The sequence below is a fragment of the Salmo trutta genome, chromosome 21, assembly GCF_901001165.1.
Source record: "Salmo trutta chromosome 21, fSalTru1.1, whole genome shotgun sequence".
In the NCBI taxonomy this organism is placed as follows: domain Eukaryota; kingdom Metazoa; phylum Chordata; class Actinopteri; order Salmoniformes; family Salmonidae; genus Salmo; species Salmo trutta.
In genome coordinates, this window is record NC_042977.1 from 31,313,197 (window position 1) to 31,332,252 (window position 19,056).

Here is a 19,056-nt window from a genome sequence, read left to right on the forward strand (position 1 = left end):
CAAAGATTCTTATTTAAAAAAATATATTGCTCTGAAATCTTTACACATGGGTTTTTATTGTATATAAAACAATACAAACTTATAAGAATGACAACAAGAATAAGATCTAATGGGTATTGTGAATAGGTGAGCTATAAGGAGTGGTTATTATAGCACCACAAGACTCACTATACGGCTTCCGTATAATAACGGATGGGATATGAACACTATACCACGTACAGAAGTGACAAAAAAATAGTAAATGGTGAATTATTGAGGCAACAATACAAAAATAAGCTCAAGAATGAAAAGCTAAGTCCACAGCAAACTGCTCCATCTAGCAGCCATGTCTGATGAAATGGACATACAGTGAATTTGTTAAGCAGTGCAACTGGCTGCTTCTGCTCCCAGCAATGAGTAGAAACGAAGTCAAATACACAAATGCCGTTATCCTTTCAGCAAAAAAAACAAATTAAAACAGGTCGCACACTTGCTAGAGTATACACTTAAAATTACAGCAATAAACCTTTCAACCACACCTTTTCACCACCGAAATAGGACAAAATAAAGAATCATGTACACACCGTACAAACTGAACATTTAGAAAACTGAAGTCTTAAAGTTCATCTTCTAATTGATCTATTTTGTCTAGTCACTCCAAAAGAAAGATAATTCAAGTGAGATAGAGGGATGGAGTTGATTGAAGCCTGTATACAGTAAGGTCGGTGCAGCATGGAGGGTTGGGTACAATGGAGGGTTGGGTACAGAGATCTATGCACCCGTCTCTGATTAGGTTACTCAATCACTGACATCCATGTCGTCCTCTTCGTGGTGGTCGACGTCCTCTTCGCGGTGGTCGTCACCATTGACTTTGGGAGTCACAGTGCCATTGCCTTCCACTGAGTGAGGAGACTGGGCTCCGGAGTCCTGGTCGGAATCCTTCTTGTCCAGCCTCTCCCTCTCCTTCTCACTGTCGTAGCCCTGCTCTTCCTCATCATAGTCTCTGGTGACCTGCAAAGACATCTAGGACATTTGAAATGATTAAGTTTCATATTTCTGAAGCTCATTTCATATGACTTGTTTTTCATTTAAATACAGTGAGTAATGCTAGATCTGAGGTCAAAAGCCAGAAGGAAGAATAAGCGTGGACAGCCTACATAACTTAAGACAAATCAGTTTGTCATTGCTGCTTACCTTCACGTCCCCTTTCTCTCCATCAGTTTTCTTTTCCCGTTCCTTATCTTTACTCCTTTCTTTCTTTTCCTTCCGTTCCTCCCGACTGCGGTCTTTATCGCACCTGCGCTCTCGATCCCGGTCATTCTGTCTTTCCTTGTCCCTCTTCTTCTCCTTCTTATGTCTGTAGAGAGGAAAGGTTAAAGCTTATGAAACAAAGTCTCAAAATCTAAAAATGTGTGTAGACAGTCCAACATTGTTTATTTTCAGGTCTCTTAAAAGAACCCTTGACATTTAATCTAAATAAATTGAGTGCATGAGTCGAGGGCATTCACACTGTAAACAAAATGTCTAGAAGATCATCTCATTCACACTCTCAAAGTAGCCACCAATACCACTGGCATCATTTTGTAAACGTGTCCCCTTAGGAAATAATTTCCTATGAGAAGCAATCAATAATATAAACGGCAATAACGAGACCATAGATAGGCCAAAATATCCACCTTCTAGGAGAGGGAGTTCTGGAAACTTTCCTCTTGGGGGATTTCTTAGGAGATCGGCTGGCGCTGCGACTCTTCCTCCGCCTTCTGTACTCAACAGCAACAAAATGAAAAAAATTAATTTCACAAGTAGTAAATATCTGACCAATCAACATGTTTGGCAGCATGGAGAAACAGACAAGTCAGACGTGTGGCTCTAACCAAACAAAGCTGCACTCACCTATCTATACTGCGAGACCTCCTGGTAGTGCTGTAGCTTTTCGGAGGTGTTTTGGAGCACTTTTTATCCCGCTCCTCTTTCTTCCTATCCCTGTGGTTCAGAGACAAGTTGGTTACATCTGATAAAATTTTGGTATTATATATATATACACACACACACACACACACACACACACAGTGCCTTGACTTTTTCCACATTTTGTTACGTTACACCCTTATTCTAAAATGGATTAAATAAAACAATTTGCTCAGCAATCTACACACAATACCCCATAATGACAAAGCGAAAACGGGTTTGACATTTTTGCTAATTTATTAAACATAACAGAAATACCTTTTTCTTATTAAGTATTCAGACCTTTTGCTATGAGACTCAAATGAGCTCAGGTGCATCCTGTTTCCATAGATCATCCTTCAGATGTTTCTACAACTTGGAGTCCACCTGTGGTAAATTCAATTGATTGGACATTATTTGGAAAAGGCCCACACCTGTCTATACAAGGTCCCACAGTTGACAATGCATGTCAGGGCAAAAACAAAGCCATTATGTCGAAGGAATTGTCCGTAGAGCTCCGAGACAGGATTGTGTCGAGGCACAGATCTGGGGAAGGGTACCAAAACATTTCTGCAACATTGAAGGTCCCTAAGAACACAGTGGCCTCCAACATTCTTAAATGGAAGAAGTTTAGAACCATCACGACTCTTCCTAGAGCTGTCCGACTGGCCAAACTGAGCAATCGAGGGAGAAGGGCCTTGGTCAGGCAGGTGACCAAGAACCCGGTGGTCACTCTGACAGAGCTCCAGAGTTCCTCTGTGGAGATGGGAGAAACTTCCAGAAGGACAACCATCTCTGCAGCATTCTACCAATTAGGCCTTTATAGAAGATTGGCCAGACAGAAGGCACTCCTCAGTAAAAGGCACATGACAGCCCACTTGGAGTTTGCCAAAAGGCACCTAAAGTCTCTCAGTCCATGAGAAACAAGACTCTGGTCTGATGAAACCAAGATTGAACTCTTTGGCCTGAATGCCAAGCGTCACGTCTGGAGGAAAGATGGCACCATCCCTACAGTGAAGCATGGGGGTTGCAGCATCATGCTGTGGGGATGTATTTCAGCAGCAGGGACTGGGAAGTCTAGTCAGGATCGAGGCAAAGATGAACAGAGCAAAGTACAGAGAGATCCTTGATGAAAAACCTGCTCCGGAGCGCTCAGGACCTCAGACTGGGGCGAAGGTTCACCTTCCAACAGGACAACGACCCTAAGCACACAGCCAAGACAACACAGGAGTGGTTTCGGGACAAGTCTCTGAATGTCCTCGAGTGGCCCAACCAGAGCCCACACTTGAACCCAATTAAACATCTCTGGAGATCTGAAAATGGCTATGCAGAAACGTTCCCCATCCAACCTGACAGAGCTTGAGAGGGATCTGCAGAGAAACTTCCCAAACGCAGGTGTGCAAAGCTTGTAGCGTTTTACCCAAGATGACTCGAGGCTATAATAGTTGCCAAACGTGCTTCAAAGTACTGAGTACTTATGTAAAATGTGATTGCTAATTTATAAAATAAAAAAAACGAACATTTCTAAAAAACAGTTTTTTGCTTTGTCATTATGGGGTATTGTGTATAGATTAGGCCGTCATTGTAAATAAGAATTTGTTCTTAACTGACTTGCCTAGTTAAATAAATGTTAAATCAAAAGTTTGGAAACACCTACTCATTCAAGGGTTTTTCTTTATTTTCTGAATAATAGTGAAGACATTAAACTATGAAATAACACATTAAATCAAAATATATTTCATTTGAGTTTCTTCAGTGGCCACCCTTTGCAAACTCTTGGCATTCTCTCAACCAGTTTCATGAGGTAGTCACCTGGAATGCATTTCAATTAAGAAGTGTGCCTTGTTAAAAGTGAATGTGGAATTTCTTTCCTTCTTAATGTATTTGAGCCAATCAGTTGTGTTGTGACAAGGTATGGGTGATATACCGAAGATAGCCCTATTTGGTAAAAGACCAAGTCCATATTATGGCAAGAACAGCTCAAATAAGCAAAGAGAAATGACAGTCCATCATTTTGTTAAAGGCATGAAGGTCAGTGAATACGGAACATTAAGATCTTTGAAAATGTCTTCACGTGCAGTCACAAAAACCATCATGCGCTATAATGAAACTGGCTCTTATGAGGACAGCCACAGGAAAGGAAGACCCAGAGTTACCTCTATGGCAGAGAATAAGTTCATTAGAGTTACAAGTCTCAGAAATTTGAGCCCAAATAAATGCTTCACAGAGTTCAAGTAACAGACACAACAACATCAACTGTTCAGAGGAGACTGTGAAATCAGGCCTTCATGGTCCAATTGCTGCAAAGAAACCACTACCAAAGGACACCAATGATAAGAATAGACCTGCTTGGGCCAAGAAACACGAGGAATGGACATTAGACTGGTGGAAATCTGTCCTCTGGTCTGATGAATTCAAATGACATCTTTGGTTCCAACCGCTGTCTTTGTGAGACGGGGAGTACGTGAACGGATGATCTCCACATGTGTGGTGGTGTGATGGTGCTTTGCTGGTAACACAGTCAGTGATTTATTTAGAATTCAAGGCACACTTAACTAGCATGGCTACCACAGCATTCTGCAGCAATACGTTATCCCATCTGGTTTGCGGTTAGTGGGACTATCAATTGTTTTTCAACAGGACAATGACCCAACACACCTCCAGGCTGTGTAAGGGCTATTTGACCAAGGAGAGTGATGGAGTGCTGCATCAGATGACCTGGCCTCCACAATCACCCGACCTCAACCCAATTGAGATGGTTTGGAATTAGTTGGACCGCAGAGTGAAGGAAAAGCAGTCAAGTTCTCAGCATATGTGGGAACTACTTCAAGACTGTTGGAAAAGCATTCCAGGTGAAGCTGGTTGAGAGAATGCCAAGAGTGTGCAAAGCTGTCAACAAGGGTGGTTCCTTTGAAGAATCTCAAATATATTTTGACTTGTTTAACACTTTTTTGGTTACTACATGATTCCATGTGTTATTTCATAGTTATAATGTAATGTCTTCACTATTATTCTGCAATGTAGAAAATAGTAAAAAAAAAATTAAAAACCTTGAACGAGTTGGTGTCCAAACATACATACATACATACATACACTACCGTTCAAAATGTCCTTGTTTTCCATGAAAACATACTTGAATTTAATTAGCAAAATAGGAAAATAGTCAAAACGCTGACATGGTAATAAATAATGATTTTTAATTTAAATAATAATTGTGTCCTTCAAACTTTGCTTTCGTCAAGAATCCTCCATTTGCAGCAATTACAGCCTTGCAGACCGTTGTCAATTTGTTGAGGTAATCTTAAGAGATTTCACCCCATGCTTCCTGACGCACCTCCCACAAGTTGGATTGGCTTGATGGGCACTTATGTACCATACGGTCGAGCTGCTCCCACAACAGCTCAATAGGGTTGAGAGCCGGTGACTGTGCTGGCCACTCCATTATAGACAGAATACCAGCTGAGTTTTCTACCCTAAATAGTTATTGCATAGTTTGGAGCTGTCCTTCGGGTCATTGTCCTGTTGTAGGAGGAAATTGGCTCCAATTAAGCACCATCCACAGGGTATGGCATGGCGTTGCAAAATGGAGTGATAGCCTTCTTTCTTCAAGATCTTTTACCCTGTACAAATCTCCCACTTTACCACCACCAAAGCACCCCCAGACCATCACATTGCCTCCACCATGCTTGACAGATGGCATCAAGCACTCCAGCGTCTTCAAATTTTTTCTGCATCTCACGAATGTTCTTCTTTGTGATCCGAACACCTCAAACATAGATTTGTCTGCCCATAACACTTTTTTCCAATCTTCCTCTGTCCAGTGTCTGTGTTCTTGTGCCCATCTTAATCTTTTATTTTTATTGGCCAGTCTGAGATACAGCTTTTTCTTTGCAACTCTGCCTAGAAGGCCAGCATCCGGGAGTCGCCTCTTCACTGTTGACGTTGAGACTGGTGTTTTGCGGGTACTATTTAATGAAGCTGCCAGTTGAGGACTTGTGAGGCGTCTGTTTCTCATACTAGACACTAATGTACTTGTCCTCTTGCTCAGTTGTGCACCGGGGCCTCCCACTCTTTCTATTCTGTTTAGAGCCAGTTTGTGCTGTTCTGTGAAGGGAGTCGTACACAGAGTTGTACGAGATTTTCAGTTTCTTGGCAATTTCTCACATGGAATAGCCTTCATTTCTCAGAACAAGAATAGACTGACGAGTTTCAGAAGAAAGGTCTTTGTTTCTGGACATTTTGAGCCTGTAATCAAACCCACAAATGCTAATGCTCCAAATACTCAACTAGTCTAAAGAAGGCCAGTTTTATTGTTTCTTTAAATGGGCGGCAGGTAGCCTAGTGGTTCGAGCGTTGGACTTGCTTTGGACTTGTAACCGAAAGGTTGCAAGATCGAATCCCCGAGCTGACGATGTAAAAATCTGTAATTCTGCCCCTGAACAAGGCAGTTAAGCCACTGTTACTAGGCCGTCATTGAAAATAAGAATTTGTTCTTAACTGACTTGCCTTGTTAAAGTAAAAGAAAAATGTAATTTTAAAAATTCAGGAAAAGTTTTCAGCTGTGCTAACAATTGCAAAAGGGTTTTCTAATGATCGATTAGCCTTTAAAAAATGATAAACTTGGATTAGCTAACACAACGTGCCATTGGAACACAGGAGTGATGGTTGCTGATAATGGGCCTCTGTACGCCAATGTACAGTGAGGGAAAAAAGTATTTGATCCCCTGCTGATTTTGCACGTTTGCCCACTGACAAAGAAATGATCAGTCGATAATTTTAATGTTAGGTTTATTTGAACAGTGAGAGACAGAATAACAACAACAAAATCCAGAAAAACGCATGTCAAAAATGTTATAAATTGATTTGCATTTTAATGAGGGAAATAAGTATTTCACCCCTCTGTAAAACATGACTTAGTGGCAAAACCCTTGTTGGCAATCAGAGGTCAGACGTTTCTTGTAGTTGGCCACCAGGTTTGCACACATCTCAGGAGGGATTTTGTCCCACTCTTTGCAGATCTTTGCAGATCTTCTCCAAGTCATTAAGGTCGAGGCTGACGTTTGGCAACTCAAACCTTCAGCTCCCTCCACAGATTTTCTATGGGATTAAGGTCTGGAGACTGGCTAGGTCACTCCAGGACCTTAATGTGCTTCTTCTTGAGCCACTCCTTTGTTGCCTTGGCCGTGTGTTTTGGGTCATTGTCATGCTGGAATACCCATCCACGACCCGTTTTCAATGCCCTGGCTGAGGGAAGGAGGTTCTCACCCAAGATTTGACGGTACATGGCCCCGTCCATCATCCCTTTGATGCGGTGAAGTTGTCCTGTCCCCTTAGCAGAAAAACACCCCCAAAGCATAATGTTTCCACCTCCATGTTTGACGGTGGGGATGGTGTTCTTGGGGTCATAGGCAGCATGCCTCCTCCTCCAAACACGGCAAGTTGAGTTGATGTCAAAGAGCTCCATTTTGGTCTCATCTGACCACAACACTTTCACCCAGTTGTCCTCTGAATCACTCAGATGTTCATTGGCAAACTTCAGACGGGCATGTATATGTATTCTTGAGCAGGGGGACCTTGCGGGCGCTGCAGGATTTCAGTGCTTTACGGCGTAGTGTGTTACCAATTGTTTTCTTGGTGACTATGGTCCCAGCTACCTTGAGATCATTGACAAGATCCTCCCGTGTAGTTCTGGGCTGATTCCTCACCGTTCTCATGATCATTGCAACTCCACGAGGTGAGATCTTGCATGGAGACCCAGGCCGAGGGATACTGACAGTTCTTTTGTGTTTCTTCCATTTGCAAATAATCGCACCAACTGTTGTCACCTTCTCACCAAGCTGCTTGGCGATGGTCTTGTAGCCCATTCCAGCCTTATGTAGGTCTACAATCTTGTCCCTGACATCCTTGGAGAGCTCTTTGGTCTTGGCCATGGTGGAGAGTTTGGAATCTGATTGATTGCTTCTGTGGACAGGTGTCTTTTATACAGGTAACAAACTGAGATTAGGAGAACTCCCTTTAAGAGTGTGCTCCTAATCTCAGCTCGTTACCTGTATAAAAAGACACCTGGGAGCCAGAAATCTTTCTGATTGAGAGGGGGTAAAATACTTATTTCCCTCATTAAAATGCAAATCAATTTATAACATTTTTGACATGCGTTTTTCTGGATTTTTTTGTTATTCTCTCTCTCACTGTTCAAATAAACCTACCATTAAAATTATAGACTGATCATTTCTTTGTCATCGGGCAATAGTACAAAATCAGCAGGGGATCAAAAACTTTTTTCTCTCACTGTAGATATACAAAAAAAAGTCAGCTGTTTCCAGCTACAATAGTCATTTACATTAATGTCTACACTATTTCTGATCAATTTGATGTTATTTAATGGACATAGACATTTTTGAAAGAAAAGCAAAAAAACGAAGTGACGGCAAACTTTTGAACGGTAGTGTACATTTTATATACAGTTTAAGGCGGAAGTTTACATCCACCTTAGCCAAATACATTTAAACTCAGTTTCACAATTCCTGACATTTAATCCTAGTAAAAATTCCATGTCTTAGTTAGGATCACCACTTTATTTTAAGAATGTGAAATGTCAGAATAATAGTAAAGAATGATTTATTTCAGCTTTTATTTCTTTCATCACATTCCCAGTGGGTCAGAAGTTTACATACACTCAATTAGTATTTGGTAGCACTGCCTTTAAATTGTTTAACTTGGGTCAAATGTTTTGGGAAGCCTTCTACAATAAGTTGGGTGAACTTTGGCCCATTCCTTCTGACAGAGCTGGTGTAACTAAGTCAGCTTTGTAGGCCTCCTTGCTCGCACAAGCTTTTTCAATTCTGCCCGCAGATTTTCTATAGGATTGAGGTCAGGGCTTTGTGATGGCCACTCCAATACCTTGACTTTGTTGTCCTTAAGCCATTTTGCCACAACTTTGGAAGTATGCTTGGGGTATGTTGTCCATTTGGAAGACCCATTTGCAACCAAGCTTTAACTTCCTGACTGATGTCTTGAGATGTTGCTTCAATATATCCACATAATTTTCCTCCTCATGATGCCATCTATTTTGTGAAGTGCACCAGCCTCTCCTGCAGCAAAGCATCCCCACAACATGATGCTGCCACGTTTGGGATGGTGTCCTTCAGCTTGCAAGCCTCCCCCTTTTTCCTCCAAACATAACAATGATCATTATAGCCAAACAGTTCTATTTTTGTTTCATCAGACCAGAGGCCATTTCTCCAAAAAGTAGGATCTTTGTCCCCATGTGCAGTTGCAAACCGTAGTCTGGCTTTTTTATGCCGGTTCTGGAGCAGTGGCTTCTTTCTTGCTGAGCGGCCTTTCAGGTTGTCGATATAGGACTCATTTTACTGTGGATACAGATACTTTTGTACCTGTTTCCTCCAGCATCTTCACCAGGTCCTTTGCTGTTGTCCTGGGATTGATTTGCACTTTTCGCACCAAAGTATGTTCAACTCTAGGAGGCAGAACGCATCTCCTTCCTGAGCGGTATGACAGCTGCGTGGTTCCATGGTGTTTATACTTGCGTACAATTGTTTGTACAGATGAACGTGGTACCTTAAGGCGTTTGGAAATTGCTCCCAAGGATGAACCAGACTTGTGGAGGTCTACAATTGTTTTTCTGAGGTTTTGGCTGATTCTTTTGATTTTCCCATGATGTCAAGCAAAGAGGCAGTGAATTTGAAGGTAGGCCTTGAAATACATCCACAGGTACACCTCCAATTGACTCACATTATGTCAATTAACCTATCAGAAGCTTCTAAAGCCATTACATAATTTTTCTGGAATTTTCCAAGCTGTTTAAAGGCAGTCAACTTAGTGTATGTAAGCTTCTGACCCACTGGAATTGTGATACAGTGAATTTTAAGTGAAATAATCTGTCTGTAAACAATTGATGGAAAAATTACTTGTGTCATGCACAAAGTAGATGTCCTAATCGACTTGCCAAAACTATAGTTTGTTAACAAGAAATTTGTGTAGTGGTTCAAAAACGAGTTTTAATGACTCAAACCTAAGTGTATGTAAACTACCAACTTCAACTGTATATATGGGATTAGAGTTGTGGTTAGGAGGTAGACAGTAACCTCAGGGCTGTCTTGGAAGTTATGAGTGTGCCGTTTGAGGATTAAGAATGGGTCAAGTCTGTGCTCTGTGGCTTACCTGGATTTACTTGGTGATGGTTTGCTCCTGTCTTTGGAGTGGGACCTCCCACTTCTCCTTCGAGGGCTCTTGGAGCGTCTCCTGCTCCTGGAGTGTGAACGTCGCTTAGATCTGCTCTTTGAACGCCTGCAGACCACGAACATCACACAGACAGGACATCAATCTCTACCCTCAATATGAATTTAAAAAACCTTTACTTATTTTTAACACAATCCAAATCATTTCTGTCAGGAAAACAGAGTTCGTGTTCACCTGTGTCTGGAGCGAGAACGGGACCTTCTGCGTCTGGACCTGGACCTGGAACGCGAGTGCTTCCTCTTGCTCTCCTTGTCTGCATAAACAAAATGTTAAAATTACTTGGGTACAGCAAATAATAGCTTTTAGCTAGGGCTAACGGTAATTTATCTGAGATGTAAGGTATGTTTTGGAGATGCAATGCTTTGGCTACTCACTACCAGGCTCGATGGCAGCAGAGATTAGGGACTGGGCCTCTCTGACCCTCTTCATGGCCACTTCTATCTCTTTGTTGGAGGAGTCTGCCTTCAGGCCCGGATTCATGTTCATGTTCATCCCTACACCCATGTGGTTCATTCTGAAGAAGAGGACATTTTGTGGTGATTATAAACTGGGTAGTTTGGGTCCTGGATGGTGTTTGGCTGAAACAGCCACAGCATTCCAGTCATGTGTATATCAGACAATATAACTTGGGTATGATGCAAAACTACTTGTTTACTGTTACATTTCTATTAATAACCGGTTTATAATAGCAATAAGGTACCTCAGGGGTTTGTGGTATATGGCCAATATACCACAGCTAAGGGTTGTCTTTGCGTTGTGCCTAAGAACAGCCCTTAAGCGTGGTATATTTAAGTAATAAGGACCCAGGGGGTGTGGTATATAGCTAATATACCACGGTTAAGGGCTGTTCTGGCCATTATAAACCGGGTGGTTCGAGCCCTGAATGCTGACTAGCTGAAAGCCGTGGTATATCATACTGTATACCATGAGAATGACAAAAAAAAGTACTATTTATTGGTCTAATTATGTTGGTAACTAGTTTATAATAGACACCTCAGGGGTTTGTGGTATATGGCCAATATACCACGGCTAAGGGCTGTATCCAGGTCGTGCCTAAGAACAGCTCTTAGCCGTGGTATATTGGCCATACACCACACCCCCTTGTGCCTTATTGCTTAAACATACCACACCCCTTCAGGCCTTACTGCTTAATTATAAACTGGGTGGTTCCAGCCCCGAATGCTAATTGGCTGAAAGCCGTGGTATATCAGACCGTATACCACAGGTATGACAAACAAATATTTTTACTGCTCTAATTACTTTAGTAAGCAGTTTATAATAGCAATAAAGCCCCTCTGGGGTCCATGGTATGTGGCCAATATACCACAGCTAACACGTTGTGCCTAAGAACAGCCCTTAGCCGTGGTATATTGGCCATATACCACACCTCCCGCGCCTTATTGCTTAATTAGAACACACTGGAGTGCAATCCAACAAATTAATGGCTCATAGGTGTTACTGGAGGTGAGCTAGTCTTATAAAGGGAATTTTCTAGAGACACGATGACTTACTTTGGATCCACCTGCGTCATAAACTTCAGAAGCTGCTCAGTAGGAAAAGACTGGGGAAGAAGAGTGAAGTGTAAAATATATAATATACAAGTTAGAAATATAATTTCAACATTTCCCTTTTAACACCAGCATTTGCGTGTGCATACAGAACAATACTATATATACAAAAGTATGTGGACACCCCTTCAAATAAGTGGATTTGGCTATTTCAGCCACACTCATTGCTGAAAGATGTATAACATCGAGCACACAGCCATGCAATCTCCACAGACAAAAATTGGCAGAATGGCCTTACTGTAGAGCTCAGTGACTTTCAACGTGGCACCGTCATAGGATGCCACCTTTCCAACAGCTCGCCAAATTTCTGCCCTGCTAGTGCTGCCCCGGTCAACTGTAAGTGCTGTTATTGTGAATTGGAAACGTCTAGGAGCAACAGTGGCTCAGCCACAAAGTGGTAGGCCACACAAGTTCACAGAACGGGGCCGCAGAGTGCTGAAGAGCATAAAATCGTCTGTCGGTTGCAACACTCACTACAGAGTTCCAAATTGCCTCTGGAAGCAACATCAGCATAAGAACTGTTCGTCGGGAGCTTCATGAAATGGGTTTCCATGGACAAGCAGCCACACACAAGCCTAAGATCACCACGTGCAATGCTAAGCGTCGGCTGGAGTGGTGTAAATCTCGCCGACATCTGACAGTCCGACGGACGAATCTAGGTTTGGAGGATGCCAGGAGCACGCTACCTGCCCGAATGCATAATGCCAACTGTAAAGTTTGGTGGAGGTGGAGGAGGAGTAATGGTCTGGGGTTGTTTTTTCATGAGTCGGGCTAGGCCCCTTAGTTCCAGTGAAAGCTTAATGCTACAGCATACAATGACATTCTAGACGAGTCTGTGCTTCCAACTTTGGGGAAGGCCCTTTCCTGTTTCAGCATGGCAATGGTTTGTCGAGACTGGTGTGAAAGAACTTGACTCCCTTGCAGAGCCCTGACGGCAACCCCATCAAACACCTTTGGGATGAATTGGAACGCCGACTGCAAGCCAGGCCTAATTGCCAAACATCAGTGCCCGACCTCACTAATGCGCGTGGCTGAATAGAAGCAAGTCCCCACAGCAATGTTCCAACATTTAGTGAAAAGCCTTTACAGAAGAGTGGAGGCTGTTATAGCAGCATAGGGGGGACCAACTCCACATTATTGCACATGATTTTGGAATGAGATGTTCGGCGAGCAGGTGTCCACATACTTTTGGTCATGTAGTGGATCTCCAGGTTGCAAGCAAACACTCACCTGGGGATTCATATTCATATTGGGGTTTGAAAACCCAAACGCTGCCATCGCCTCCATGGAGGGACCACCGAAAGGATTGCCTCCCATCTAAAATGCAACACATCATTAACCCTTTCATTGTCTATTACTCTATTTTACAGACTAATGTCCTCATGGGGAAAATTTGTTGCAGTATCATGTACACCAGGGATCATCAACTCGATTCAGCCGAGGTCCAATTTTTTCTTGAGTGGATGGTCGGAACATAATTACAAATCATTTGTAGACTGCAAATTGATCGCAAGAATCCCGAACAGATATCATATTTGACTAAAACTTAATTTCAAACCTTGCTTACATTTGTATAGATCATATCTCTTTATTATGCATGGGAATACTTGGGAACAGATTTCCTAAATTTAAATCAATTGGAGCTGATTTCCTGGTGTTTTTACAGTCTTATGATCAACAACGAAAAATAAAAAGTTTATTTTGTTCGTTGCTAAGAAAGCTTGGGGAGCCAAATAAAACCACCTGCAAGCTAAATTCGGCCGGTAGGCCGCCAGTTGGGGAACCATGATGTACACATTTAAATGATATATATATATACCCGTGGTCATGTATATGCCTGTGTTCACGTGAGAGTGGACTTATCAGGGCATGTTCCATTTCATTAACTTAAGAACCAACATTGTCTTATGTCAGATGGCGTCACTCCTACGCAACGCTCGTCCCTTAAACACTCTGTCTTGTAGGAAGTGGAACTGTTATGTAAATATGAAAATTCCCGATTTTTTTTGTTTTATATCACTACGCTCGTATCCATGAAATAGGCAGAATAATTACCCCCCCAAAAAAAGTGACTGATTTATTGGTTTGCAATTTTGAGAAAATAAACAAAACTGTGGCTATCTCCTGCACAAATAATGTGCAAGGACCTTGGTTGCCAGTGCAGTGACTTGATCAGCAGCTTTGCTAACTGTTGTAGCTAGCTTACTGACATAGCTGGCTAGCTCTACCTTTACTGACATGAAAAGCTTGCTTAGCCTGGTTAAATTACCCTGAAGTTGTAGAAATGCAGCCTCAAAATGAGGGACCATTGTCAGAAATCAGTCCGTAAGTCAGCATGTTTCTCTGCGATCGTTAACGTTTAACTTGTAAGTAACTTTGTATAATTGGCTCAGCTGAGTACAGCAGCTGACTCGGGAGGCTACTGCAATGACTCACGGCAGAACAGCTGCTTCATGAAAACTCATAAAAGTTAGTATCTGTAAACCCCCCCACAACTAAATAAATAAAAAATAAACTAATTTGGCCACAACATTTTTTTATTATAATGTTAAAATTAGCACTGCTAAAGTAGTTTGCGAGCTAGCTTTTGTTTGAAGCGTTCAACAAATTGTGTACGCAGCACTAAGTAGGTAGCTTGTTGGTTAGCAGCAACGTTTCTCCTCTAGTAAGCTAATATTGGTCAAATTTATGCTAGCTTTTGTGCCCAGTCAAACTTCAGAAATACCGCTCATTGAAGCACAAAAATCCATAGCTAAATGTAAAATGACTAGAACTTCGTCAAAGAAACTTCATTATTGACCAATTTATTGTTTTATCTTAGATTAATACAGACAGTTGAGGCAGAAATTAGGTTCTGCAGACAATGTTAGCTAGGTAGTATTTTCAAATGTTAGACAGCACATTGTAGCCAAACTACTTTTGATCTATCCCATACCTTTTGCAAGATACGAGACAGATTAGCGCAGGCAGAATCGTTGCGCTATCTGACATAAGACAATGAAGGACCACATAATTAAATTGAACAACAAAATATTGTATGTCTATGCTGAGGACCTACCTGTGGATAGGACATGGGGTTTGGTGTTGGGAGAAGTCCTACCTGTGGATTGGACATGGGGTTAGGTGTTGGAAGGAGACCTCCTCCGGACATAATCCCTGCAACAGCATTTGCTGGCGCCAGCAGTGACAAAGCCTTAGCCTCCTCTGGGATAACACCTACAGAAAAACAAAACAGGCATTATGGGAAGAAGAGAACGTCTACGTCTAGAATCTACTAAAGAGGAGAGACATTTTGAAAAACAAAAAGATTACTTGCTCAGGTATTCTTCAAACAAACATGTGTACAGGTTTCAATACTGTTACCTTTGATAGCTGCTAGATTTGAGAAGGTTTGTTCCCTTTATTCTTTTAATCATTGTAGATAGTTATTCTTCTAAGGTTGGGAAAAAAGTATATCACAATACACACTACTCCAGTGAACACTGCCAAGATTGTATCACCTGAACGTGTATTTTAAGTCATGAACCAAACGTTAGCTAGCACAGCGGCTTCTCCAGTGGGGTGTGCTCTCAATTTTCATATAGATTGAACAAGCGACTCACGTTGGTGGCTTCACTACTAAGGAGCACAGAGAAAAAAAAGGAAAAAAAAAAATCGAGATACACAAAACAAAAAGAATTTCAGAGAGTTGGAGGTCAACAGTAAATACTGTACAGTCACAGTTTCTACTACTTACCAGCAATATGTAGAAAAATAACCTAGCTAGCAATCAAATTCTAGGTAGGCGATATCTGCGCTCCCAAGAACCTTACTTGTCACTGCATCAAATATGCTTCAAATTAATGCTTTTTAATTAAGTTTAATAATCAACTTGGCAACATTAGATTAGCTTGTTTTTTTATGTCTGACTAATATAGGGCAAAAAAAAACAACAACTATGGTTTCACATCTCAATGTTACCAATGCTACCTAAAAAAGGAAACATACAATATCTTAATCAAGATGCAACGGAAAAAATAACATTTTTCTTATTTTTTTTTACAGAAGACGCACAAACATACACACACCAAGACAGACACACATACGCACACAAAAAAAAACATTTAAAAAAGGGCACATGGGAGAAAGAATTTAGCTGCAGGAGACAAAACGGTTGGGTGGTATTTTCAGCAGGGCCTGGTTTACAGGACTGGCTGAGCCAGGAAAAAGAACTGTAAAACACAACAACAAAAAAGAAAGACCACTGTTAAAAGAGAGAGCACTGAACCAGTTGCCATTGTCATGTGGGTGGATATCTAAGACAATTAACGACAACTAGATAGTCAGCAACCTTAAAGTACAGTATCACTGGTCAACATAGAAAACACACAGCCTAGTTATTTGAATCTGCCAATTTGAGGGATAGCGAGTGTTGAGTGAGTGCATCTAATTTTTAGCTAAATTAAAAAATTGGATACTAGATTGCGACAAGGGTTCACCCAACTCCCAAAACCAGGAAGTGCCTTAACGCTAAAGGTGAAAAAAGTATGAAATGCAGGTGTAGCAATAGCCGTGTCATTGAGATGTATGTGTATTGTTCAGTGACCATTTGGATCCAATGAGAATTAAATTGGATGTTATACAGGTCAGATTATTAAAATACCTATTTTGATAAATAGACTTGTGAGTAGTCAAATAACATGTGTTATACATGTGATCTGCCTTATGGTAATATCTAAACTACTGCATTCCACTTAAACTAAAATACATGGAGAATAGAAAATGAGAGAAAGAAGAAAGGACACAGAAAAAAGAGAAAGAGAAGGGTTGGGGGGCTGCTTGAATGCTTGCTGGCCTTTTGTAATTGTCTACAATCCCCTGTTGGCAGGCAGAGGACCACTTTCAGCCATCAAGGAGGGGGCTCTGCTTTTGCCTTCTCCACTACAACAAATCACACACACAAATAACAGAGATAAGTTTAATAGAGGATAGTCCAATATGGGGGAGAAAATAAAAAGCATGGTTAAGTTTTCATATACATGTAAGTTCCTCTCTGCTTTCTTTTGTCTGCCCGTGCACAGTCTTGGCTTGTTCTGCTCTCTCAGTCGAAGCAAGTGCCGGTCCCTAAAGCAGATCTTGGTATACTGTGGTTACTGGTAGGGGGGGGGGGGGGGCAACAAATAGGCTCTGGAGACCACTAGACTCAAAGTCGTCTGTGTTGTTGTAGTGTCTATCAAGTCCAATACATCATGGGTGGCATTATGACCTTACAGTGTGGCAGTAGCTTTATATAATGTATGGTGGGTATAAGTTTGGTATTTAGTTCCACAGTATACCAAGGATATGGGTTGAGAGATCTGATATAGACATCTCTCTCATTGTAATTAGCAAGGCGATTGTACAAGACACTGGGAGAATGGCATGGCATCATTTATCACAGAATCAGATAGGCTTGTCAGATCGAGAATGGATACTAGGATCTGAAATAGCTAGGACACATGCTTAAATAGTATCTCAAACCACAGGATCATAGAACCCCATCATGAAATCAATGGGCGCGTCACTCTCCCATAACTACGTCATACAGTCAAGGATCATTCATACAGAAGAGGGGAGAACAAAGCACCAACCTTCGGCAAAAGGGACGACGATCAGCGCTCTGTCCACGAAGACTGTGTTAGTCAGATGCTGAGAAACCCCCACGGACTCCGACTCTTGGAACTTCACAAAACACACACGCGACGTCACTGGCAGAGGCGATTCACTGCAATACGTTAGTTTGTAAGTTAGTTAGATAGCAACAACATAGAAGTAGATTGTATCCAACAAAACACCCCTGACGTAACTAACCAACCTATTATCTTAGCTAGCTCGTGTTTCGTCTAATATTTTGGTGACGGCCAGCTTGGGCCTCAAATGCTAACGTTAGCTAGCGTTAGCTAAACTAAAGTTAATAATACTACTTATATGGAAATCAACCAAATCACAAATTGGTAGGAAATTAATAGTCAAATAACCAATAACGATGTCTAGTTTGCGACAAAAGTTAAATAAATATGAGTTACTTACTCTGGTGGAAACAATTTGAGTTCTTCAATGGTTCCAAGAAACCCGAACAGCATTCGCATCTGCTCGGATGTTGTGCTTGGCGACACGTTCGTCACTTGCACTACGTTCGTGGTACAATTCATTTTTTCACAATACAATTTTAAAAACAAATATATAAACAATTACCCTTCGATTTGAGAAGGATTTTTCAGAAATTTACTTCTTTGCTATCCTAGCCGAAGACGTTTTATAAACTCAAACGTTCATCCCAATGTATTTCGTCGCCATGTTGTAAGCGTGAATACACACATAAAAAAAACGGCATGCGCACTGTGAAAATCCTGCAGTGATGTAGATAGTTTACACGGGCGTGGATGGACAACTGGCGGCGGGAGGGCCGCCCCCCTTTTGAACGCCCCCGGATCAATTCAGTCAGGGTCTCAATTTACTGTTGCTGCAAGTTATGTAGAATAATATAATACACAAGGTACACTATCGTAATTTGGTTGTGAATCAGCAGTTTTTCTCTTATGTCAGTCACTGATAGTCACTCAATTAGTCCTTGTCAGCTAACCATTTTAGATTTTTAAATTAGTTTAGCAACCAGCTGTTTTTGATAGTCAGTCTCACTCAGGTATCATATTTAAACCTGCAAACATTTCTCTCCACCCTATGGAAAAATGTGTTGAATTGCAGGAAATTAGATGTAAAACAGCACATTTGCATCTCTGCCCTATGGCAAAATGAGTAGAATTGAATGAAATTAGCTATAAAATGCCAAGTCTTCTCTCTGCCCAATGGCAAAATGTGTAGAATTGCACAAAATAAAAAATGTTCTCTCCGGTGTTAAGAGGGAGGTTGCTAAAATGTTTTTGCTCGAAATGGGGGGGGGGGGGGGGGGGGGGTGGGGGGGGGGGTACGCAGAGCAACTGACTGTAGCCCCTCATGATGAATTTGCATTTTTTGGGGCCCCCACCCTGAGCTAGTGTGTAGTGTTTTGTTTATTTATACATTTTTTATTACAAGTGCAAATTACAAATATCAGGCTCAAATATTTGTTAAACAAATGATCAGCATTCACAACTTACATCACTAGTAGTGTTAATGTGTGTTAGTAAAGGTCTGCCTCCCCCAGGAATCAAATTGTGAAATTTCTCACATTTCTGTGGCATGTAATAAACAGTGAACTATATTTCTAGGCAAATTGAAATAGATGGTGCAAGGCCAAGAGATATCTTGATCCCCCTGTTCAGATGGAAGTCATGATTAATAACAG

The 19,056-nt window shown here is 41.4% G+C and overlaps 1 protein-coding gene across 6 annotated transcripts; it reads right to left on the bottom strand.

Annotated features, from left to right (window-relative positions):
• Window positions 1-37: 37 nt before the first annotated feature.
• On the bottom strand, window positions 38-18,097 carry LOC115157159 (serine/arginine-rich splicing factor 11). Of its 6 annotated transcripts, none has more exons than XM_029705163.1 (12): window positions 17,802-18,097; window positions 17,363-17,496; window positions 14,854-14,969; window positions 12,984-13,070; window positions 11,697-11,746; window positions 10,560-10,699; window positions 10,360-10,438; window positions 10,108-10,233; window positions 1,873-1,962; window positions 1,656-1,739; window positions 1,174-1,336; window positions 38-1,002 (listed from the first exon to the last, which is right to left on the bottom strand). In XM_029705163.1, the coding sequence occupies exons 1-12, from the start codon at window positions 17,921-17,923 to the stop codon at window positions 778-780; spliced, it is 1,416 nt and encodes a 471-aa protein (XP_029561023.1). In that variant the 5' UTR covers window positions 17,924-18,097; the 3' UTR covers window positions 38-777. The 6 variants fall into 6 exon arrangements, with proteins under 6 accessions (XP_029561023.1, XP_029561022.1, XP_029561027.1 ...); XM_029705162.1 differs by having other exon boundaries at window positions 14,812-14,969; XM_029705167.1 differs by having other exon boundaries at window positions 15,254-17,496; window positions 17,802-18,096.
• Between the last annotated feature and the right edge of the window lie 959 nt (window positions 18,098-19,056).

Excerpts from the sequence above, each read along its gene's own strand:
- LOC115157159 (XM_029705162.1), bottom strand. The coding sequence starts at position 17,923 with ATGAATTGTACCACGAACGTAGTGCAAGTGACGAACGTGTCGCCAAGC. Across the intron at positions 10,700-11,696 it reads ATGACGCAGGTGGATCCAAA|AATGAACCACATGGGTGTAG; the intron begins GTAAGTCATCGT and ends CCTCTTCTTCAG. Across the intron at positions 10,234-10,359 it reads CGTTCTCGCTCCAGACACAG|GCGTTCAAAGAGCAGATCTA; the intron begins GTGAACACGAAC and ends CGTGGTCTGCAG.